Source organism: Rutilus rutilus (assembly GCF_951802725.1).
Source record: "Rutilus rutilus genome assembly, chromosome: 21".
Classification (NCBI taxonomy): domain Eukaryota; kingdom Metazoa; phylum Chordata; class Actinopteri; order Cypriniformes; family Leuciscidae; genus Rutilus; species Rutilus rutilus.
Genome location: NC_140226.1, coordinates 27,394,010 through 27,419,680, shown reverse-complemented (window position 1 = coordinate 27,419,680; position 25,671 = coordinate 27,394,010). Strand labels below are relative to the sequence as shown.

The following is a 25,671-nucleotide window of genomic DNA, read 5'->3' as shown; positions in this document are numbered from 1 at the left end:
CACTATAAAGAAGCTGTAGAGCTAAATTTAACAATCTCAAAATGTATATTTTAATATAATTGCATCAAGCTTGTAGCTTTGTCATTATAAAATGACTATACGTTTCATACACGTTTTGGTACAGTAGGTAGTACATATTATGACCCTGTTTGAAACGCATCATAACAATAGTCCCACTTGTAAACACCCATTACGTCTTGTGAAGTGCGTTTTTCTTTAATGTGTTTCTGCGTTCTGGTGTTTGTTTGGTTGGTTTGTTTATTTTTCTCTCCGTTGTTTGTGCTGCTGATCCCGGACGAGCCCCCAATTGTTACGTTCCTAATTCACAGTCTAGGGGTAAACTAGAAACGAACAATAACAGTTAGGGGAGACGTTGATGTACCCGTCTCCAGACCCAGTCAATAAAAACAGCATATATCACAGAAGACTTTAACATTTCATTTAATTCATTGATTTTTTTTTTTTTTCTGAGGCCACTTTCTATGTCCAGAGAGAGAGATTGAGTATAAGTACCGAAGCTTGCTGAAATGAAAAATTATTTTACAGACAAGTGCTTTTGGACTATACATTAGGGTTTTTCTTTTGACACTCGGGCTGCAATGGAACGTGCCTGATGTCTCTGCCTGTACATTTTATTTGTACACAACCATTAGAAAACAATTTCACCTAAAGAGTTCATTAATATACAAACACAACCCAAAAACTAAATAGTTTCATTTAGTTGAAGGCTATCACCAGGCCAAAGTCTACCTGAATATTAGTCATGTACATGGCATCTCATTGGGGGGGGGGGGGGGGGGGGGGGATTGTTATTTCCTTGACAAGGAACAAAAAGGCCATTCTGACATTCTGAACTCTTGCTTTAAGTGCACAATCGATTGCTTGTTTTTCACGTAAATCTCTGAAACTTCTATGAAGTCATAATGGCACATGACGGCTGAAGTCACTTGTGAAATTTCTTGCTTGGATCCTTGGCGTGATCAAGCAGCAGCTGACAAGGAGTAAACTGGTTCCCATAGACCTCCTCAAACCTTCTCATCTTTTCCACAAGTTTGTCTGCACCAAAGCAGTCCACAAACCTGAAGGGCCCTGCAATGACAATTCACATAATGAAAGGACCGAATGCTGATAAACCTTAAAGGTGCAGTATGTAATATTGACAGCTAGTGCTTAAAATGGGTTGGAGAGAGTCATTTTCCCCGCCATCTCCTCCTCAGACTCGACAGTCTGTTGCCAGATTGAGGAAACGCAACAGGAACGAGCGCAATTGGCAATGGAAGGCAACGAGTTAATGAGTTGATTTATACGAGTTTTAATATGCCTCTGGTCATAGAGCTTTTTAGATGGATGCCGAGGCTTTTTAGGTTGGGCAGAATCTATGATCTCTGACCAAGTTCGTTTGCTGGCTTCCATGGCAGAAATACGCTGTGTTTTACACCAACTGGCAACCCGGGGTGTCGAAGTACTATAGAGTGCAACAGTTGGGTTCCGGAAGTTAAAACTCTATTAATTTTCTCTATAGTGAAATCGATTTTGAACGATAACTTATAAACATTTAGAGACAGGCCTACTGTGCGGTTGTTAATCCATGGTATTTGCTTCTGCTGAAGCCGTCAGCCCACATTATTTCAGCTTACTTTTTTAAATAATCGTGTTTAACAGTGGCATCCGAACCCGTGATGCTGTACAGAAAATTACTCCAATCAGAGAGTCGAAAAAAGCAACACTCAACCTACTCCCATGAAGCACACTGCGAATGAAGTAATCGATTTGATCTCCATATGCTCAAAATACTTATATATAAATATGCATATTCATACTGTTTTCATACATATAATCAATGTTCGTAAATGAGAAGATTTTATTTTTTTTGTCATTTTTAATTAAATTATTCTGTTCGCAATGCTCAATGGGATTGTAGTTATTTCCCTTACTAAAGCCGTTAAGTTCACATTCTTGTACCTTGTCAGATTTTCAAAAACTTTTTTGCTTTAAATCAAAGTTTGTAATGTTGGGATTCACCTCGTAGCTGATTGACTTGGCTCATGGCTTATAACTCTCTAACGAAGACTATTTTAAAATCCCTTGGGAAAAACGAATAAAAAAAAAAACTTTTGGAAACAGCACCTCTGCAAAAGGGGGCGGGCACTGTTGCACTCTATTGGGTAAATTGGCGGTGGGCGGGATCACGGTCCAAAACAAAAACAGACATTCCAACACACAAAATAACTGGATGTAGCTGTAGCTTTTTCATAGAAACAAGTATGTGAACTCAGAATGTTTCCTAAATATCTGCAAACATATTATGCTTTTATCATGCAGTTTATGCTTTAGTACAGTCAAAACAAATACAATAGCACCTTTAATCGGAAAAGGACAGTTTTTAAAGGAAAAGTTAAAGAAAAAATCCAAAGAGTAAATCAAGATATTAGAATCTCACCTCCAAGGCAGGGTGGAAAGCCGAGACCGAACACTGCCCCAATGTCACCCTCCACTGGACTGGCAAGGATGCCCTCTTGTAGACATAGAACAGCCTCATTCACAAAACGAGACACCAGCCTGTACTGTATATCTGAGTCTGAAGATCTGGGTGGAGCGACAGAAAGAAGCAGTGATGATACTGTTTGCTGGATGATCAACTATGCATTATCCTACTACAAAACAATAACACTGCATTTGTCCTGATGAGAAGTCATTTTACGAATTAAAATACATCTAACCTTAACAACAGTCTGAGCAACTTACACTGCAGCATTTTGCGCCAGCTTGAATGTTTCCAAAATCTCCAGAACTTCTGGGTTCACATCTCTGGTTTTAAGTCCTGGCTGGTAGATGTAGCAGCCCTTGCCCGACTTCCGGCCTAAATTGTGAATTGAGAAGAAATATTTTATGGCAATTGTACTGAACATGTTTATGTCAATAAACCCAAAGAACAGAATTAATCAGGGTAGACGCCATACTGAATTGTCAGAGATCATGTCATTTTTTTGTCTACTGAAAGATGGTTTTGTCAGCTGAGGTGCAGGGTTCCTGGACATTTTCCATTTCAAAATAGATTTTGTAGATTTTTCTGACCATATTTAACGTAAATGGTTCATACAACATTCATTTCAGCATTATATTTGGTCTATAGTACAGTCATCTGTATATACTATATAGGACAGTCATTAAATATTTGTATTTTAGTCTAAATAGTCTAAGTTGCTTTCTCATTCACATGAATTACACCACAGTTCCAGTGCAGCTGATCTCAGACCACCTCGGGTTCATTCCCCAGCTTTCACATTGCCAATTTTTAATGCAACCCATGCCCTGGTTCTAACTAAACTGCCAGTGTGAAAGCACACTTACAGGTCAAGAATGAAACTTTTCATGCATGCTATCAAACAGGGTCTTACTTTGAAAGGCTATGCATTCGGCTGTACACATACGCGTCAAAAATGAAGTGTGCTTTTGCTTAAGCTAAAGAATGTACCTTTGAATCCTTTTTCCACCATGGTCTTCAAGACCTCAACATTTCCCCCTCCAAATCTGGAGCCGAAGGCCTTGCCGAGGTCTTCGGCCACATGAGCTGCCACATCAATGCCCACTTCATCAGCCAGGGTAGCAGCACCCACAGGGAAGCCAAAACCTGTGGTCAGGGAGTCCAGCTTCTTGGGGTCAACACCTTCCTGTATGTAGAGAACAGGTGTGTTTCTATGAAGAAGCCTGATTTTTGCACATAACACTTTTACAACAGATGGGAATAAATTAATAATTCAAACAGAAACACACAAACCTGCAATACACGCACTGCCTCAGCTAACATGGGAGCTAAACATCTGGTTGTGTAGAAGCCTGGTCCGTCCTGAAGACAAACATTCCACTTAGCCATTCCATCCCATTTCTTTTAATGGATTGTAGATCTGTAAAACGTGTATTCTGGACTGATGGAAGAATATGCAGTGTCTCACCCCAACGACAATAATAACTTTGCCTTGCTTCAGGCCGACCGCCACCGCTGAGGCTGTTGTGTCCTTGGAGGTTTTATCAGTGGTGATGATTTCCAGTAGCTGCATCTTGTCAACTGGAGAAAAGTAGTGCATTCCAATTACCTGAAACAAAACACAATCACAAATTTGAGATAAGCTCAAACTCTCTCACAATGCTGGTCAAGAAGTCATTCAAAGTTTCTTACCTTATCAGGTCGCTTGCTCACAGCGGCAATATCTTTGATTGGTAAAGCAGATGTGTTGGTAGCAAATATACAATGTGGAGGAATCACCTGCAATGACAAAATATGTTGTCATCAAAAGTTTTTTATTTATTTAAGAGAGTTTGAAATCTTGATCTTGTTTAATATTAACTTACTGCTTCAACTTCTTTTAGGACTTTGTGTTTGATGCTCAGATCCTCAAAAACGGCTTCAATGACCATGTCGGCTTTATTAAAGCCATTGTAGTCTAGCTGTCCCGTTAGGTTGGAAAGAAAACTGTCCCTTTCGAATGATGTTATGCTCTTCTTCTTAGTTTTGTCATTTAGCCTGAAAACATTTTTTGGAATTAAAATAGAAAAATAAATAAAAAATTCAAATACAATACATAAAAATAAATAATATGGGGAAAACCATCAAAGCAGCTTTAACTTTGGTTACGGGTTTGATCTATTTGTCATTTTGAATCTATTATTTCAGGCTACATTTACATGACAACGATGTACTAAAAATGGAAACGTTTTTCCTTTGCGTTTTTTGCGTACAGATGACAACATTGTCAAAATGATCCCCGTTCACACGGATCCACAAAAACGCTGTATTCTGTATCGATGTCACTTTGTAAAGAAACACTACGCGCCTATAGACTGAACATGTAATTCGCATTTGCATGACGTCACCATTTCCACAAAATTTGCGTTTTTATAGTTTACACAGAGACAATAACGGTCTCGTTTTTGAAAACTTGCACTTTGAAACCTGTTTTCTGAAGTTTGCGTCTTCAGGCCCTCAAAACGCCATTGTTGTATAAATGAACGGCCAAAACGCATAAAAAGTTTCCCAATTTTAGTTGAAAACAGTGTCGTGTAAACGGTCCCTCAGATAGAGCTGCATGATTCTGGATAAATTGAGAATCACAATGTTTCTGTTTAAAATAGAGATCACGATTCTCCCACAATTCTGAATAGACAACTAAACAAAATATCGTGTAATTTATTTTACTAGAGGTTCAGACAAAATGTTAATTGCTGCAGTCTATTTATCTGAATAAATAAAACATAAATAAAACTGTTTGACTGAATGATTCAATGACTCACAAAGAATACACTTGCATTATTACAAGATGAATCAGTATTTTTGAACAAATCTCTTGAATGAATGATTCAATTACAAATATTTTTTAACAGTCACTTGTCGCCACCTACTGGTGTAATTGATACAATCTTTATTTGAAGAATCAATTTACTTTTAAAAGGTGATTTACTCTATTTTGATCGCTACCGAATCGTCACACAGCTCTAGTTCCAGTATATTTAATGCTCACCCTTTATAGACCTGCTGCTCTCCACGACTGAGTCCCTCCAGTGTGGTGTCCTTAAGAATAATGTGACCGCCTTTATCTACAGACACTTGAACAATGCCAGCACCCATCAAACCTGCTCCCAAGACAGCAAGTGTTCTAAAAATAGAAAATCAATATGCAAGACAAATGATTTACTATTCAACAGGAAATAGATGTAACACTTAAGTTGCTGCTTATAAATTGCAGTAACTGTAAATTTCCCTCAAACTTACATATAGTAATAGACAAAGAAAATACATACTTTACTTCCTTTTCAGGGGTTCCGAATCGATTCTTTTTGCATGTGACCTGACCGTAGTAAAGGCCGATAAGTGCTTTACTCTCAGAGCTCATGGCTAACTTGCCAAAATTCTGTAAAGGAAATAAAAAGTGCATAATTAGATTATTATGCTAAATGCATAACATTATCTTTCGCAGTTACCAAATAATATTATTAAATGAATATTAGCAGATAAATTAAAAAAGTTTAAATTCTAATTCCCCTGCAAAAATTCACCAGATCAGAGATGCAAGTGAGGATTTGATTCAACAACAGATTCCAAGTGTAGCCAAGTGGAATAATTCAGAATTATATTGAGTGTTCAAAGGCTGCCCCCTAAAAGTCGACCAAACGTTAGTCGATGAGAAGAGCCTTGGGGGCCGTTTACATAACAGAAAACGTACAGAATCTGACATCTGCGTAATGTTATAATGTCAATATGGAGCAAAATCTCTGAGGAAACGTTAAAAGTGTATATTTAAGTGATTAAATTAATATCATAAGCGCGCAACTAGTTGACTAATGGGTCAAATGATCGACTACGAGTCAACTGCATCTTCGGTCTTATTGTACGATAATACAGTTTACACATTTTCAAAGCACCTGTGACTCAGCCAGGTAACCTGCAGTCAGACCCTGTTCAACACCAGCCTTCACACTCTGAAAGAGAAAACAAACAGGTATCAGCTCAATATAAGCTATTTCTACTATGATTTATGATAACTCCATTGAGCACAGAATCAAACCTCAATTATTTTCAGTGGTGCAGGGTACAGTCCCTTGGTCTGTTTCATGACCTTCTTCTCAACTGTGTTGTAGATCTGTTGTCTCACAAATGGATAACTCATGATGTAGTCTTGAACTTCTGCAAGGAAAAAATTGTATATACTAATTAAAGCAATAAAGCAAAAGTATGCTATATATATATGCAACACTGATTAAGATGATAAATATTAATCTTGCAAAAGCCTAAATAACTTATGTCTAAATAATTTTGAATCTACAACCGTCTAGTAGTCGACCATTGCAAATACTCACTCTGCATCAAGCCCTTTTCTTTGGTAAGTGAGATTTTCTTGTTAGCAAGGCCTCTGGCTGCCTCCACAGCTACTTCCTCCAAGTATTCAATAGTCCTCTCCTCTGGACTCTTCAGTCCAGGTCCTGTTCAGTATTGTTATTTTTAAGAAATTAATACTTTTATTCAGCAAGGATGAAATAAACTGTTTAATTCTGTTCTATTGAACACTTGTGTCTCTCTCTTTTACATATATACACACACAAATGCAATACAAAGAAAATGTTTTACCAAGAGTATCCACCAGCTGGTCAACCAGGCCCATTTTCTTGGCTTTATCTGGACGGATGTTCCTTCCTGTTAGCATCATATCAAAAGCACTGGGAAGACCAAGCTACATAAAAGCAAAGGTGTAAAAACAACCACGCTTGAGTTGTGAAGATTCAATTAAAATAATAATTATTAAACGTGTCTGTGGCATATTACGGACCATTTTGGGCAGTCTCTGTGTTCCTCCAGCTCCAGGCAGAAGGCCGAGCATGACCTCAGGGACGCCCAGGACCGTCTTCTTACTCTTGGTGGCTATTCTGTACTGACAGGCAATGGCAAACTACAAACACATTAAACACAATATCAATTTTGTATTGTCTGTAAAACTAAATGCACAATTTTTCTGTGCTGCAAAAGCAAATCCACTTTGGCTTGAATTGGTATGGTAAAAACCGACGCCATCGTTACTGTTCGTATTGTTTATCAAGAGCTGAGGAAGCTTCCAGAGCCGAAATTTAGATATGGTAATGGCCGTTTGGTTTCTGACACACGCTGTAAGCGGTCGACCAATCAAAACAGACTGGGCCGTCTGACCAATCAGAGCAGAGTAGTGTTGTTTAAAAAAATGCTTTTATCATGTCGTTTCAGACACTGTGAGAAAAAAAGTAATGCTGCAAATTAATATTATGAGAAAATTAAAGTGATTTTTGACCTTGGATATATGTAAACCTATTGCAGGAGACCTTCAAAACAAAATTAGCATAATAGGGGCACTTTAAAATCACATCAGATATGTTACAGTAATCCTATGCTCGCCCTGTGGGTGGATAAAAATTGTGACATATGAACATGAATGCAGTACCTCTAAGCCTCCACCAAGACACGATCCATTAATGGCAGCGACAATGGGCTTAGGAGATTTCTCAATCTTCTCAAACATCCTCTGGCCCTCCTGAGAAAGCCCGGTGACCTCCTCTGCAGTCTTACAGGCCTGAATCATGCTAAATACATGGTACAGAAAAATAACAGGTAAGATATCAGCACTGTATTTGATAATGATCACCATAACCACCAATAATAAACACGTTACGAATTCTGGGTCACACTTTAGTTTAGGGTCAAATTCTCACTTTTCACTAATTATTAACTATGACTTTTGCCTCAAACTCCTAATTACTGCTTTTTAATAGTTAGTAGGGTAGTTGTTAAGTTTAGGTATTGGGTGGATTAAGGGATATATAATATGGTCATGCAGAATAATGCATTAATATGTGCTTTATTTAGTACTAATACACTGCCAGTATCCTAGTAATATGCATGGCACGCTAACAAGCAACTAGTTAATAGTGAGAATTGGACCCTAAAATAAAGTGTTCCCGAATTCTGATACTGACTTAATGTCTGCCCCTGCGATGAAGCTGCCGGGTTTGGATGAGATGAGAACAACACCCTGGACAGCATTGTTTCCCAAAATCTCATCCATGACTTCTGTCATCTCCCTTTGCATTTGAATAGACAGTGTGTTGACCTAGACATTGCAAAAAAACACATTATGAAATATTACGATATCATTTGAATGTATTAACGTGGTTGCAAAGACAACTATTACCTTTGCATTGGGATCATTCACACGGATCACAGCTACATCTCCCTTGACCTCATAGTTTACGTGTGTACGAGCTGAGGAAATATCGAAAAGACATGAAAATGAAAAAGCATGCAATACATGAAATAATTGATATCATAAAACACACACACATATATATATACTTTATGAACTGAAATATTTTACCCATCATACAAGCAGCAACTTTAAAGGTCCGCCTGCTGACACCTTTATTGGGTGAAAAAAAAAGTTAATAGTGATGTGAAGGTAAAATCACAGAAATGGACTCAGAAATCATAGGCTAATACCTAATATAAAACGATCTCTAAGCAGTGAGGGTCATATCGGGCTAAGTTGGAAGACAGTGAAGATATATTACACACAGCAGAATGTAGACAGGCCTGTAGAGGACATAACTCCAGTAGTACAGCCACAGATGAACTTTAACCTAGTTTCCTCTTAACCTACACTACAACCATAGTGATAATGTCATACACCTCTCAGTGATGATGAAAACATAATGAAATGAATACAAAGGCTCTATGTAAACAAATCTGACATATTAGCCATAATTGAACTATAATACTTATAGATGCAGAGATGTATTAGCAGATATCATCATTAAACCAACCTCGATTAAACCAGTTTTCAACGGCAGAGGCAACAACTCTGGCGTTAGCGATTATTAAAAACGTTAAATTCGTCTATAAACTAAATGTTCATTAAAAAAAATATTCTTCATGCATTATAAGATAATGACCAGCATTAGCAATCTTTTTTGAATGGGAACAACATGTCACTGCGTTAACTCTAATGCTAATAAATTAAATTAAATTAAAACAACATTTATTGACGTACGTGTTTCGTTGCACGCGCAGTAAAGGAAACTGCACGCGCGTGAAACTTAAAACAGTCACAAAACATTGATCACTGGACCTTGAGTTAATTAGCAGGTGAGCTAAGCTACTTCAGTGAAGTGTGACTGATGACTCTCCACAGTAGTTTATTTACGCAAGTGTTAAAGCGAAATGCAATAGGGATGTATAGTCATTTAAGGAAAGATTGTAGCGGTGTGAAGTACCTGGAAACAGGGTATATCTTCTGGTTGTGAGTCTGGAGAGGGAACCGAGGGCTCGTACGCCGGCCATGTTTGGAGGTCAATGTGTGTAATGACAGACAGCAGGCGGAAGACTGGAGGAGGAGTGTTTCAGTGTTTCACTTCTATACTTCCAGAGACCTGCTGAACACATCCAATCCACCGACTCTATCTCATGACCGCGTCAGATAGTAAATCATTATATTATGGGTTTTGTTGTTGTTGTGGGTTTAAATAAAAAAATAAAAAATCATTGATAAACCTTGAATCTCTGTTGTATTGTTTCTCAGTTAAACCTAGAAATAAGCAGACGAATTAAATGCACTTGTATTAATTACATAAATTATATAGGCTATTTATAGAAGGATGAGTGGTTTGGGAATGGTTGGATATATTTCTAAAATGTATATATTTCTCTAAAATTGCCTATATATATCAAGTATCTCAAATCATGCTGGATAACGGCAAAATAGAGACATATTCAGAAGTGTGTACATTTTTTATTGAACTTTTTTTACTGAATTTGTTATGCTAAAAATATAATGTTGCATCAAATTAGACAAACTCGGCAACACAAGCATTTTGGACCCCTTTACATGTTTACATACAGTACATTATGTACAGCCAACCAGTTGGTTGCACTGCATTTTTTATTAGTTATTGTTTTTAAAATGCTTATATGTTAATTCATTTTTTTTTCGTTTATTTTTCAAGTTAAAATATGAAAATAAGAAATAAAATAACTAAAAATGAACTAAAATAAGTTAAAGTTTTTTATATCTTATTTTTATTTCAGTTAGCCAAACTTTTCTTTTATTTGAAGTCAAATAAATTAACCATGATATGCAATCAGTTGCAATTCTATAAACATCACCATAGTTGTTTGCAAACCTGCAATGTGACATGCATCCACAAGATGGCAAACACGCAACAAAATCGTTTTTGCATTAAAGGGATAGTTCACCCAAAAATGAAGATTCTGTCATTAATTACTCACCCTCATGTCGTTCTGATAGACTTTTAATCATCTTCGGAACACAAATGAAGATCTTTTTGATAAAATCTGAGAGCTTTCTGTCCCTCCATTGACAACTACGCAATTACCACTTTGACGCTTCAAAAAGTTCATAAAGAGATCGTAAAACGAATCCTAATCAATGAGCGTTCATATAATTTATGAGCGGTTTAGTCCACATTTTCTAAAGAGACTCGATCGCTTATGATGAAGATATTTAATTTAGGCTTTTACCACTCAATTCACAGACTGTATCTACACACACACAAAAACTCACTGCAGAATTAAATGCGCTCCTGTTTCCACAAGTCAATATTCATGGTCGGGCTGCTATAGCCAAACCTTTGGTCACTCATGCCAATGCCAAATGTCAGTTTCATTGGCGCCAACTGTGCAAATCTTGAGCTGTGGAAACATGTGAAACATGTATTGTTCACTGATCACAGTGATGAGTCCACCTTCACTATCTTTCCCACATCCATGGGAGTTACGGCGTGGTGAAGCCCCAAAGAGGCTTAACACCTGGACTGTTGCTGTCCAGAGTGAAGCACAAGGTGGATCAATAATGGTTTGGGCTGCAATATCATGGCATTCCCCACCGTATAGGGACTGTAGGGACTACCGAACCATTCTGGAGGACCATGTGCACCAATGGTTCAAACATTGTACCCTGAATGTAGCAATATACACAGCAAAACTTGTGACAGAATGGTTTGATGAACATGAAAGTGAAGTTGAACATCTCCCATGGCCTGCACATTCAACAGATCTAGATATTTTTGAGCCACTTTATGGCATTTTGGAGGAGCAAATCCTCCACCAGCACTTTGTGACCTGGCCATTATTGTTCTGGAAGGTATGGCTCAAAGTCCCTCTGAACACTGTGAGGGATCTGTGAGGGATTGTATCTGTCATTCCCAAGACGAATTCTGCACCTACACCATACTAATAAATTATTGTGGTCTAAAACCAAGTGTTTCAGTATGTTGACAAGTTCATATAACCAAAATATGACCATGCTTGTATGTTGTGTGTGTTTTAACTGGGAAGAAATATAAATAATGATACATTACTTAACTATGTTCTGGCAGATTTTTATCTTAATATAGTTTTTGTGCGTTATAGTGGTCTCATTGTAAGACTTGTACTTTCCTTCTGAACTCGGGACCATTCTCACATGATAAGCTCTGTCATCCCCAGCCCCTTCATCATACTCTCAGTTCAGCAGTTCAACTGAACTTTTCCACTTTTAACCTTTTTAAAAAGCAAAAAACTCCTTACGGATTTACAGTAACACAAACAGCACAAGACTGCTAAATTTGTGATTGCTGTCAATAACGGTCAATCAATTATTAATTGTTACAATAGTAGACACGCATCAGGTCTCTTATCCTATAGAGAATTGATTTGAAGACTGTGCAATGACTGAATAAGAACCATTCTCCATTGTTTTGAAACAGGGCCCCACACACTGCTTTACTGATTGCATCACACTGTCCTCATTAAGAGCTCCCCACCCTTATCCCAATACTGTTGTTTCACAACAAACATCCCCTGATCCATCATATGGCCATACAAGAGTAGAAATCTATTTAAAGAATTCAACATAGTCACTAAATACTTATCACAGTGATTGTGTGCTCATGTGTGAGTGTAGCTCCAAGGTCCATTCAAGACATGATCTGTTTGTACAGCTGTGCAAGGAACAAGCTGCCATTTTGTGTGAGAGGACAACGCTGACTGCTGCATCTGTTTAAAGTCACCATGAAATCAAAATTGACTTTGACTTAATGCAATATTGCATTATAATTTATAATAAATGATTTATCTATGAACATCAAAATGTTTTTTTTAATTTTTTATCAAAATAACCTCCCCTCCCTCTTGCAGCAAAATCTCTTGTCTGATGATGTGTTTACTGGTGTGAGGGCGTGGCAACCTGTCACTCACATGAGATCGACCAATAGGACAACGAAACCACAACGATCCAACCATCCAATCAATTGGTCTTTTTTGCAACATTTTTTCTTGTGCGAAAAGCCATTTCATTTGGATATATATGTATATGCACGTCACATAGGGAAGAAATTACGCAACTTCCGTTTAATGACGACTTTACATCAGACACATTAACATGCATGACTCATCAACCAAATAATAGAATATTAGGTCCTTTTGCAGCATAAAAAAAAAAAAAAAAACACTATTACCCTATAATATTCATGTATATTTTAATAATAATCTTGAGGAGTTTAATAGTCTTGAGGAATTTAATAATTTTCTTGAGAAGATAAAAGCAGAAAATAAAATAAGTTTAAAAATATAATACAGCATTATATATTTATTTTTAAAATAATCCACAAATATGTTTCAAAATGATTACGATGCCACAATAGACAGCTTAAAATCTAACTTGTATTTTTTATTGTCATTTTAGCATGTACAGTAGTGGCCAAAAGTGATGAAAAATTGACCTTCACTTTTTGCTTAATTTATAAAAAATGTGCTTAAGATTAGTTGTGCTTGAAGTCATTTGTGTTATCTGTGCATTATTTTTGTCCAGGCTGTCATATAAAGCAATTATGATTATGAACACATGCAAAAACAAGAGAGAACCAACGAAATATTAATAACTGATTATGTTGTAGTTAATGGATGCTTTTTCCTGTGAGCTTTTTGCTTTTCTATGCATATATAGGCTAATAAAAAAACGCTAGTTGTAGTTTACAACTTTTTGGTCAAATAATTTAGTCTTAATATTAATCAAGTTTAGTATTTAGTTCTACCCTTATAGTTAAAATATAAAATATTTTCATCATATTTTGATGGTTTAATCAAACTTGTAGAGTCATTAAAAATAAATCCCCAAACCAATCCCCTCCGGACATCACTTTTGGCCACTACTATACGCCTCTATTGGTTGGCAAAAGTGCATGATCATTATAATTAATAGATTATAGTGTAATACATATGGAAAATATCTGCTATTAATATGCATCAATATGTCTTTACTTGCAAATACATCACGTACCCTTTAATATCTATCTATAGCCAGCAATAAGAACCAACAAACGTAATATGAAAAAATTGCATTCTGTTTTTTATATATCATGTTTATATGCAGAACACAGCATGGAATCTAATGTTTTTGGGTTCAACAAAACCAACACTCTGAGACATACTTGTGCAATAAGAAGATTTGAAATAATCCAGACAATTGCCCTAATCTCTCACATTCCCTGCTACTGTGAGCAAGTGGTCATGTGCAGCTCACGCAATATAATGTCCTTCTTGACCTAAACTGTTGATTCCATCTCTGTACTACGTACAGTTTCCTCCACTTCCTTCTGATCAGCCCATCCGACAGCATGCCTGCAGGTCTTTTCTTTAATCTTGGCCAGCTCCGACTCTGGTTTAGCCCTTTTAGTCGGATTACAACATAGTTTGGGTTTGCATTGACTTTGACAGGAAAGCTCACACCGGGAATCACCAGGTCCTTCAGAAATGGAAGAAAACTCTGGCTGAACAGTAGTAGCATGGATGTCTTCATCATGGAAAATGTCTTTAATGCGTTTGGCTATGTCCATGTAAGTAGCTGGATCTGCGCATTTGATGTGAGCGGTTGCAATAATGCGAGACCCAGCCAGCTGCCAGATGTGCAGTTCATGAACGGCTATAACACCGTCCAGGCTCCGTAGTTTCCCATTCAGCTTGTGCATATCGATCTGTTTGGGTACCGTTTGTAGGAGGATCAGAGCCGACTCCTTCAGGAGAGGGAAAGTTGTGTAGAGCAAAATACACACCATTATTAGACACAGCATTGGGTCCAGATAAAGCACCCAACATGGTCCGGCTACAGACACGGTTCTTGGGGTCCTGTCGTGCGGTTTGGATATGCTCAGCAGGACTGAGGTATTAACATGTTGATGGTCAGTCAAGTGGGTGCTACGGCAGGGGTTGAAACAGATTTCGTCGCTTTGGCACGGCGTCCACACAAAAGTGAAAATCAAGGCGTTGACTACCACAATGACGGAACCTAATGCATCGCCGAGCACGTGCAGAAACACTCCACGCATGTTCAGCTGCGACTCAGAACTGCGATCCAGGTCCTCCAATGAGCCGTTGGTCGTGATTCTGATGTTCAGGCTGTCTAAAAAAGGAAGACCACAAAGTGATCATAAAAATAAAGACAAAGTGGAAAACAGAAAATTTATAGAAATTGCACTCACAGCACCACACTTTTTCCCATTACTTTTCCAGTCGTGTGTGATGTCTGGATACAGATTTAACTACAAAATAGCTACACAAATTTATTTCAATAAGCTTTTAAGATATTGTACATTTTGATGACTCTTCCAGGCCTTGAAATCATACTTTTGATATTTAAAGATTTTCCAGGACTGTGAAATCCTGTTTAGGTTTTTATTAATTCCCATGTTTTTTTTTTTTTTTTTTTTATGACAATAAAAAATGTAAAATTCCCCAATATTTCCAGGTTTTTCAAGACTGTGAGAACCCTTAATTTTACATGGATGTGTTATATTACACTGTGCGGGCAAAAAAAAAAAAGAAAGAAAAAAAAGTCGCTGTTTGGATTTAAATTATCGAATTCTTATGATTAGATAATTATTGGAGTGATTATTATGTTAGCATTTTATATGTTTGGCAACAGTTTTTTAACATTAATTGATGAAGTGTGTAGCTTTTCATTTATTAAACAACCATGTAGGAAGACACATCATGGCCATATTCCAGGATGACAAAGCCAAGATTCATTTGTGAAAGAATTAAACTCTAACTAAACCTAAACTCTTGCATAGTCAATACAAGATCTTGACCAAAAATGTATGCACCTCCAATGGAAATACACTTGTGATGTTATTTCCATCAAGAGGTGATTTGCCATGATGTGTCTGTCCTACATGGTTGATTAAGAAATGAAAAGCATACACAATTAAGCATTTGCCTATTTAAATCCAAACAGTGACTTTTTTCTTTCTTTTTTTGCCTGGGCAGTGTAGCCTAAATACAATTATAATGAAAAAGCATAGGCTATACTTAATTTTTTTTTTTTTACAAAAGTTAATTTTAACACATACCTGATTTCAGATCAGAAGTTTGATCTCCTTGAGAACTGTTGCTGTTTATCATAAGATTGTGTTCCTCTTTATGCGCCTTTATTGGTTTTTCATAATGTCTGCTTTTTGTGTTGTGACCATGAGAGTGTCCGTGTCCCCGATGAGAGTGACCACCGTGAGAGTGCCCGTGTCCCTGATGAGAGTGACCACCATGAGAGTGCCCGTGCCCTCCAAACCCCGCGTGTCCGTGGAACAGAAAAAGACCAAGTACGTTGACCAGAAGACCAGCAACGCCGACCCAAATGACCACGCGTGGGTTCTCAATCTCATGAGGCAGTGTGCAGCGCTCGACGGCTTCCAACAGAATAGTGAAGCAGAGGGCCGTCAAGAACACGGCGTTCACTAAAGCTCCCATCACTTCTGCGCGGACCCATCCAAACGTGTTTTTACTTGTGGTTTGAGTTGTCTCCGCAAAACTCACGGCAATCAAAGCCACTATCAAGGCTATTACATCCGACAGCATATGAAAAGAGTCTGACAGCATTGCGAGAGATGCTGTTATCCTGCTTACCACAACTTCAACAAAGCGTTAAAGACAGCATGCACAGCAAACGCACACGGTTCTGTCCCAAACCCATTTTTGTCTTTAAAGGCAAATAAAATTATATTTAGTTTCGCGAATAGTCTTTTAAAATAACATACAAAAACAGGTTTAGATGTCTATGGCATGAACGTTTATCATAAACAAGAGATTAATGTTAAAAATAAACGCGTAAATTCTGTTGCTAATGGCAACTTGCGAATTACCCGTTGCGCGACGCACGCACTAAAGAATTCAGCTCAGCGAAACATTCATTCATACTTATTAGAGAGAGACACCGGCCGCCATAGACTGGGGATGGAATAAAAGACGCTCGTGAATCTCCAGGAGAAGTTAAACGAAACTTGAGACTTTGCACCCGGACCGGTAAACTTCTCCACACGGTCTGAGCGGGGACGCGCAGTCCCATGCGTCCCCATTGGCCGAATATAACTGTGTGCTGGAGTCGGAGTCACATGGTCAGTGTGAGAACACATTCTGCTGTCGGTTAAAACAATGCAAATCATAGCAATCAGTGCAAATGAATGAAAATTACTCCAAGGTGTGCATACATTATACACAAAAGAAATAAAGTAGGCCAATAAAGAAAGATCATCATTACCTATAAACTTAATTATTGTAATTCTGAACCAGTAGGCCTACTTTGCAATAACATTTAATAGCCTATCTGTTCGGATTGACTATATTTTAATTTATTTTATTTTATTTTATTTATTTTATTTTGGGGGACACGGACACTGGTGCTGTAAGAAAATAATAAAAATATACATTAGTAAAAAATTAATTACAATTGCAATTTTTAATCATTTTGTATTCTTTTCTTTTAACATGTTCCTCCTCCTACACACACACACACACACACACACACACACACACACACACACACACACATTATATATACATTTCTCTCAGATGTATACAAATCAGGACATCTGACAGAATTGAATTGGTAAAGGGTGAAACAGTGTGTAAAACATGAATGTGTTTTCATGTTTTATGGGGACTTTCCACAGACATAATGATTTTATACTGTACAAACTGTATATTCTATCCCCTAACCCTAAACCTACCCATCACAGAAAACTTTCTGTATTTTTACATTACATGTTTTTTTTTGTCACTTAGTCTGATTTATAAAATGTTTTCCTCATGGGGATCAAAATATATCCCCACAAGGACAAGGATTTTGGATATTGCCATCTTTGGGGGGACATTTTGTCCCCATAATGTAGGGTTTACCAGGCCACCCACCTACCCACACACACACACACACACACACACACACACACACACACACACACACACACACACACACACACACACACACAAACAAACAAACACACACACACACACACACACACACACACACACACACACACACAAGATGTCCTGATTTAATAGGTCAAATATGGTGGTACTGGTAGCCACTGAAGGCCCATATTAACATATTAACATTAGACTAGTGCCTACAGTTACATTATGCATTATACAGATGGCCACTGTATGCACTCATAAAAATAAAAAAATAAAAAATAAAAAACATAAGATAAGGCTTGGAATGTATCATCATCATGGTAAAATTCATAGTTGCCATTTTTCCATTGTAAATTTAAGTAGGCCTATATCAGTCTTAACCTCAATTATGTTTTAAGCTATTAAAGGGCTTGACGTCTCAAACCAAACAATCATGAAGGTTATTAGTCAAATAACCTAATTATTGATAGGCCTAAACTGTTAAGCCATATACAATGATTGTGCTCTATTATACTGACTTGACTTCTAATAACGTAATCACCAGTAATCTTATCATTGAATAATTATAACCCACACCGAATGCGTCACACCTCACGCAGAGAGAAAACACGCGATCTACCTATCAGCATCACGCCGCCTGTGAGCGCGCTCTGCCTATTGTCTGTGAGGAGCAGGGCGTGTGCACTGTGCAGCCAGATCTGGAGACTGAGAGGAGATGCGCGAGACACGATGCATGGGCGGACTGTTATGATGGCGTTGGACCAAGATGATCTGCGATCACTTTTTCATGTGACGGACATACATTTTGCTGCATTCAAACGCGCATTTGTAGCCTGCATATGAATGTGCGTATTTTATTTAACCGTTCCTTGCGTCCATAACACTGCAGAATATTAAAGACGTAAAGGCTTTATCATAAAAACGATGAAGAGAAATAGCCTATTGCGACCACGCTCCATGTCGATTGGCAAAAAATCTGAGGCGGTTAAGGTGGTGGTGCGGTGCCGCCCTTTAAACAAGAAGGAAGAGGCGATGAATCGAGAAAGAATTGTTGAAGTAGATGTCAGACTGGGACAGGTGAGCGTGCGTAATCCCAAATCATCCGGAAGCCTCGTAAAATCATTCACGTTTGATGCCGTCTATGACGTGGGTTCAAAACAATACGACTTGTATGACTATGCATGTAAACCTCTTATTGACTCTGTTTTGCACGGGTTCAACGGAACTATATTTGCTTATGGGCAAACTGGCACTGGCAAAACATATACAATGGAAGGTGTGCCCACAAACCCTGAGACGAGGGGAGTCATCCCAAATTCATTTCAGCATATTTTCACTCACATATCTAGATCTCAGAACCAACAGTATCTCGTGAGAGTGTCTTACTTCGAAATATACCAAGAAGAGATACGAGACCTCCTCTGCAAGGACAACAATAAAAAAATGGAGATCAAGGAAAATCCAGACTTGGGCGTCTATGTCAAAGATCTCTCGTGTGTGGTGACTAAGAACATAAAGGAGATTGAACATGTCATGAACTTGGGGAACCAATCAAGATCTGTCGGATTCACCAAAATGAACGAGCGTAGCTCCAGATCTCATGCGATTTTTGTCATAACCATTGAATGCAGCGAAATGGGGATTGATGGTAAGGACCACATTCGTGTCGGAAAGTTAAACATGGTGGACCTTGCCGGCAGTGAGCGGCAAAGCAAAACGGGTGTGCAGGGACAAAGGCTTAAAGAGGCTACGAAGATAAACTTGTCTCTCTCCGCTCTTGGAAATGTTATTTCGGCTTTGGTGGATGAGAAGAGTACCCATGTTCCTTATCGGGATTCCAAACTCACCCGGCTGTTACAGGACTCCCTCGGAGGCAACGCTAAAACTGTTATGGTGGCCACCATTGGACCAGCTTCATGCCACTACGAAGAGACTCTCACCACACTGAGGTACGCCAACAGAGCAAAGAACATCAGGAACAAGCCAAAGATCAACGAGGACCCCAAAGACGCCCTGCTCCGCGAGTTCCAAGAGGAAATAGCCCGCCTAAAGGCACAGCTCGAGGAACGAGGGATGCTGGCAAAAGAAAGGAGGAGAAAGAGGAGAAACAGTATGAGGATTACGAGAAGTATGAGTAGCGGAGAGGTGGAAACTCAGAGAGATGGAGAGGTGGGGGTCGTTGAGACGGTTCGGGAGGAGAGTGTGGAGGAATATTGGTGGAAGCAGCAGATGGCCAAGACCTCAGCCAATTTCAAGCCAGATATTAGCAGGAAACTTGGAACGGTAGACATGAAAGCAAAGACTGTGGAAGAGTTGCTGAAGGAGCAACAAGCTATGGAAATTATTATTGAAAAATACAAGGTCAGTTATTTCCACATGACTTCTCATGAAAATTATACACCATATCATTCATAAATCATATCATTACTGTGTGCCATGGTTTTTTGTAGGCTATGGAAAGTAAGCTTCTTGTTGGAGGGAAAAACATCATTGACCACACCAATGAACAGCAGAAAATGCTGGAACTGACGAGGCAGGAGATTGCTGAACAGGTAACTGTAGTACAAAATTAGACATATGCCTATCTAGATAACATAAATATCCTTTAAGGATTAGAATCTCATATGTGTGTGATAAATCCTTCTAGGATAGACAGGAAAGAGAGATGCAGCAGCTGATGTTTGATCAAGATGAAGAGACGATTGAACTGAAAGAGACGTTCTCCACTCTACAGCAAGAGGTGGAATTTAAGACGAAGAAACTTAGAAAGGTGCGTAAGGTCACAATTCATCTCCACACCATGGAAGCTCGTTTCCGGCACAGAAGAAAAAAAATTGGGACTTTTTTTCTCACAATTGCGTGATATAAGCTTGCAATTGGGAAGTCAGAAAATAGTCAGAATTGCGAGTTTATATCTCGCAATTCTGACTTGTAATGAATACTCAATCCTGATTAGGCAGTCATGGCAATCTGCAGTCACATATCTTTCTAAAATGACTGCTAAACTGTAAACAGACAAACATCTCTTAGACTGTGCTAATGTCTTTCTTATCACTTCATAGTCTCTTGTTTTCTCACATAATTCAATCATTTTGGCTCAAATCATTTTATACCCAGGTATTCATTTTATTCATGTAACAAGTTGGATAATGTACAATAATTGCATAACCCTGGTTCCCTCAACAAAAAGCCAATAGGATGTTTCTATTGGCTTTTGGATTATTGCAGAAAATAAGGTCCGTGACCAACAAAAGTTTATGATTCTTAGACGTTTTGTTCATCGAGATAATCTTCACAAATTAACACAACTTTTATGAATTTTGAAGCCTAAATACAATCAAATTTAGTGAAAAGCTAAAGTAATGCTATGAATGAACTACACCATCTATGACTTCAATGTCACCATCACTAATGTTCCTACAGCCCTTTCAGTCTTTATTTAAAATCTGGAAGTTGAAAAGAATAGTTCTTTTCAGTAGACTGTAAAAGTCAATGAGTTTTCCTGTTCGCCGTGAAGACGTTTAAAGTCCCTGACAACTTCTGTATTCCCATTTATCCACTTGCTTGCAACCGCCTTCATCACCTTGCATCATCCTAATCACCTTTCTTTCACAAGTGGGGAATTACTCATTTACACACTACTCATTTACAAATGTTGATTATATAAATAAAAACTATATTTTAAGTTTATTGCAAAATATATATATAGACAAACATTTAAGTATTTTGAGAGTGTAGAGAGAACAACACGATTACATCATTCAGTGGGCTTCAGTGGGCGGAGCTAAAGAGCTATTTTGGCACATGTTGCTTTTCCGACTCTCTGATTGGTATAATTTTCTGTAGAGAATCATGGGTTATGTAGTTTTTCACCAGGAATTCCACTGATAATTTAAAAATGAGCTGAAATAATGCGGGCTGATGGCTTTAGCAGAAGCAAATACCATGGATTAACAACCTCATAGCTCACAGTAGGTCTGTCTCTAAAGGTTTATAAGTTATCATTAAAAATCCAATTCCTCATGGAGAAAATGATTGGAGTTGTTTAATTCTGGAACCCAACATGGACATGACATACTTCCTTTAGATTGCTTGTTTAGCTTGTGTTTTATCAGTCAGTTTTTGTTCTTTGAATGCACTTTTTTAAATTACGTTTGTAACATGGTTACATTTGCAGTTCTGTACATTGTATAAATCATGTTTAATGTATTACAGCAGCTACTGTATGTCTTATATTTTAGTGAAATATAAGACCTCCTCTTGCTCCTCTCAGTTTTACAGTAAGCTGCAGTTGGTGAGGTCTGAGATTGGCGATATCATCAATGAACATGTCACAATGAGGCAGGAACTGGAGCAGACAATGAATGAGCTGACAAGAGAGATGAAATTCAAGTACGTCCCGCCTATCCCTCACAGTTTTGTCCTGAAATAAACTACAAAAAGACAAAGCTCCTCTCTGAATGGTTTCGATTTTGTCACATTTTTCCCAGAAATCTGATAATTGAGAACTTCATTCCTCCAGAGGAAAAGAATAAGATCATAAATCGTCTCAACTTTGATAGCGAGGAAGACCAGTGGAAAGTCTTACCTCTTCTCCCTTCAGAAAAGTATGTGAAAGAACAACATTGTTCCAAACATTACAGGACCACGAGGATGATATTCTTATGATGTTTTGTTTTCTCTTATATTCCAGTAACTCCCCTCTTGTTCGACGAAGGCCAACTTCTGTAGTGGGATACAAGAGACCAATTAGTCAGTATGCTCAAGTTGCCGTGGCAACCGGGTCTCCTTCTAGATACAGGGTTGGTATTGTACAGAGATGAATCATTTTTTAAATGTTCAATCATTACGAAATAAAATATTAGCATTTTATGATAATAATAATATTTTTGTGAATTTTAAAAAGACATTACCAATCAAAAGTTTGGAGTCAGTAAGAGTTTTTAATGTTTTTCTTATGCTCATCGAGGCTACTTAAACTTGATCAAAACAAACAGTAATATTGTGAGGTATTAATACAATTTAAAATAGCTGATTTGGTGCTCAAAACATTTCTTAATATAATGGAAACCATGCAAAAAAAAAAGTCAGGATTCTTTGATGGATAGAAAGTTCAATAGAACTCTTTTGTAACATGATAAATGTCTTTACTGTCACTGTTCATCAATAAAAAAAAAATAAAAAAAAATTACTGACCCCAAACTTTTGAACTGTAGTGTATATTATTTTGACAAAAAAAAATCTTTTGTTGGCACAGGCTGAGAACATCATGCTTCTGGAGCTGGACATTTCTCCACCCACCATGGTGCCCTTGGATCTTCAGAGATCAGATATAAGAACCCAAGACTTGATTCGTGACTTTGTCCATTATAGGAAGAAGTCGACTGCATCACGGGTCATGAAAGCTAGATCGTGGTGAGTACCCTGCATATCGTACATAATTCAGCTGCTACACAGAAAGCTAAAATGAATTGTCCACATTTAAACCTTGCTCTTTTCTTCCTCCTCAAGGTACCAAGGGCCAAGTCGGTCTGCTTCTTCATCAGCCAGCTCTGGGGCCTCAGGGCCCCAATGCCCAGCCTCAGCAATGGGAGCTTGTGCAGCAACCTACCAACCATGAGCCTGTACAGTGTATTACGCCTGCAAGCATAGAAAGCACACTTAATTATTCTTTGCACTGTTTTAATGAGCTTTAAGCAATGATATTTGTCTGTTTCGTCATCTTACAGGGTTAGTTCACCCAAAAATCATTTATTCACCCTCATGCCGTTCCAAACCCGTAAGACTTTCTTTCATCTTCGGAACACAAATGAAGATCTTCTGAATGAAATCTGAGAGCTTTCTGTCCCTCCATTGACAGCTACGCAAATGTTTATGAAGCGATGTTTATGAAGTGGTAAATTTACCACTTTATTTACAAAATATGAATCTCCAACACGCATTCACGAGAGCACTAAGACGCATATGTGTTGTGTTGACGCGAGAGCAGACGTTGTGTGAACGTGTGTTGGAGATTAATATTTGTATAATAATGGTAAATTACGTTTTTTTGCACAAAGCATTCACGTCTCTTCATAAAATTGCTTAATTCATATGGATTCGTTTTACGATCTCTTTATGAACTTTTTGAGGGGTCAAAGTGGTAGTTGCGTAGCTGTCAATGGAGGGACAGAACGCTCTCAGATTTCATCAAAAAGATCTTAATTTGTGTTCCGAAGATGAACGAAAGTCTAACGGGTTTGAAACGACACGAGGGCGAGTAAATGATGACGGAATTTTCATTTTAGGGTACACTAACCCTTTAATTTGTTAGCATCAAAGCTTAGTTATTTTAAGCACAATTGTCTCCTGTATACTTGAAAAAAAGCTAGTGTATCCTTTTTAAGCTTGTGATGTCATTCTTGAACAGAAATGCAAACAATAAATGTATCATAAACAACGGATCTCTCAATATTTATCACATAACAAGTATCGCTTCGAAGTAGCTGAGGTCTTATAGCACGAAGACATGCTGAAATAAGTATAACTAAAATCCTGAACTGTACAAACCTGAATATCAAATCATGACTCCATATGATGTTTGAAAAACATATTTCCATATGAACAAAAAAAAAAAAGGTTTAATAAGACCATTATACCATAGCTCATATGACTGTATATTACAGCTCTGGGAGGTTAAACACAAGTTTAGACTATAGGCAAAAGAGCCAGTGTTAACCTTTTTCACGCATGCTTATGTTTTATTTGTACACTTAAGGTGAACATGAAATCAAAACTGACCTTGTTTACTTTATTAATACATGTTCATGTTCTTATAGTGATGAAACAGAAAAAAATAAGGTTAGCTTGGCAATCGTACACTTAAACGTTTAAGAATTGAATTGCATTATAACAAAATATCAAACCAAATGACAACTCTAAACAAATGCTAAACCTAAAACTAATTTCACTTTTCATAGCTATTTATATATTTATATTTGCACATTTATGATTACCAACTGGTCCTGGGATTTTTTTAGTCAGTTACCCTCAAGTTCACATGATGTCACTATATAATAACCACAGGTGCAGTTTATTACATTAAAGGTGTTCATTATATGTTTGTGTTTATGTTTCATGATTTGAGGACCATATACTCAAAAGACAGGAATGGAAGTGTATGTATTCAATATAAGTTAATTTATGTTCTCCAGCTTGCACAGTGGTGTTTTCTAATTTGTTTAAGGCTTTTAAAAGGTCTATTAATGTGGTAGGTGTAAGCCTAAATACAATCATCAATAAAGATGATTTCAGATTAAGAGTTCATTTTAACTCTCAGGTTAGTGTTTGTGTGAAAACAACTGTACAATTCTTAATTCACTGTCAATATATTATAATAAATGGTCTCAATTAATCTCAAATTTAGAATTTCCGGCAATTTGCCTGAAATATATGTTAATTTGTCCATTAATTTTGAATCATTTGGGTAGATTTAGGCAATTAGGTATATTACATTCAGATGCTTTTAAAATCTGATAAACATAATTTATCTAATAACTCAAATTATTAACATGTTATCAGCTATAAGTCGAATGCACTTCAGCTGACATCAAAGAAGTACACAGAGCCAGGCCAGAAAACACAATATCAGAACTGCAGCAAGTTTCTGCTTTATGAAAACGCGTAACATGGCAGGTCATGTGGTGTCAACATGGCACCACCCATCAGGGGGCGACCTGCACCAATGTATTTTTTTTTAATTTGTAGAATTTTTTTAAAGACTAATATGAGTTGAGTATTCATATCTCTTGATGTTTGCTAATATCATTTTACTCATACTTACTAAAAAATGCTATTTAATGTGTAAAACATATTTGCTCGCAAAAAGTGCACATTGGCTTTAATTTTAAACATCACTACAAGAAAGTGTCCAAATATTTTTT

The 25,671-nt window shown here is 37.5% G+C and overlaps 3 protein-coding genes across 3 annotated transcripts; 1 reads left to right on the top strand and 2 right to left on the bottom strand.

Moving 5' to 3' along the window:
• Positions 1-417: 417 nt before the first annotated feature.
• On the bottom strand, positions 418-9,976 carry hadhab (hydroxyacyl-CoA dehydrogenase trifunctional multienzyme complex subunit alpha b). Its single transcript, XM_084393693.1, has 20 exons — positions 9,787-9,976; positions 8,892-8,933; positions 8,709-8,779; positions 8,494-8,627; positions 7,962-8,100; positions 7,320-7,439; positions 7,121-7,223; positions 6,853-6,975; positions 6,561-6,679; positions 6,418-6,474; positions 5,797-5,906; positions 5,517-5,651; positions 4,351-4,522; positions 4,178-4,264; positions 3,954-4,094; positions 3,779-3,847; positions 3,476-3,671; positions 2,746-2,860; positions 2,441-2,586; positions 418-1,089 (listed from the first exon to the last, which is right to left on the bottom strand). The coding sequence occupies exons 1-20, from the start codon at positions 9,851-9,853 to the stop codon at positions 944-946; spliced, it is 2,292 nt and encodes a 763-aa protein (XP_084249819.1). The 5' UTR covers positions 9,854-9,976; the 3' UTR covers positions 418-943.
• Positions 9,977-13,894: 3,918 nt separating this feature from the next.
• slc30a1b (solute carrier family 30 member 1b) lies at positions 13,895-16,653 on the bottom strand. The gene is given in 3 exon segments (XM_084393809.1): positions 13,895-14,966; positions 15,916-16,478; positions 16,480-16,653. Coding segments are annotated over 3 exon segments (1,470 nt in total). The 5' UTR covers positions 16,533-16,653; the 3' UTR covers positions 13,895-14,112.
• A 1,784-nt stretch (positions 16,654-18,437) lies between these two features.
• kif3cb (kinesin family member 3Cb) lies at positions 18,438-24,182 on the top strand. The gene is made up of 8 exons (XM_084393325.1): positions 18,438-20,110; positions 20,200-20,301; positions 20,397-20,519; positions 22,023-22,141; positions 22,240-22,356; positions 22,443-22,551; positions 23,007-23,164; positions 23,261-24,182. The coding sequence occupies exons 1-8, from the start codon at positions 18,674-18,676 to the stop codon at positions 23,367-23,369; spliced, it is 2,274 nt and encodes a 757-aa protein (XP_084249451.1). The 5' UTR covers positions 18,438-18,673; the 3' UTR covers positions 23,370-24,182.
• The last annotated feature ends 1,489 nt before the right edge of the window (positions 24,183-25,671 follow it).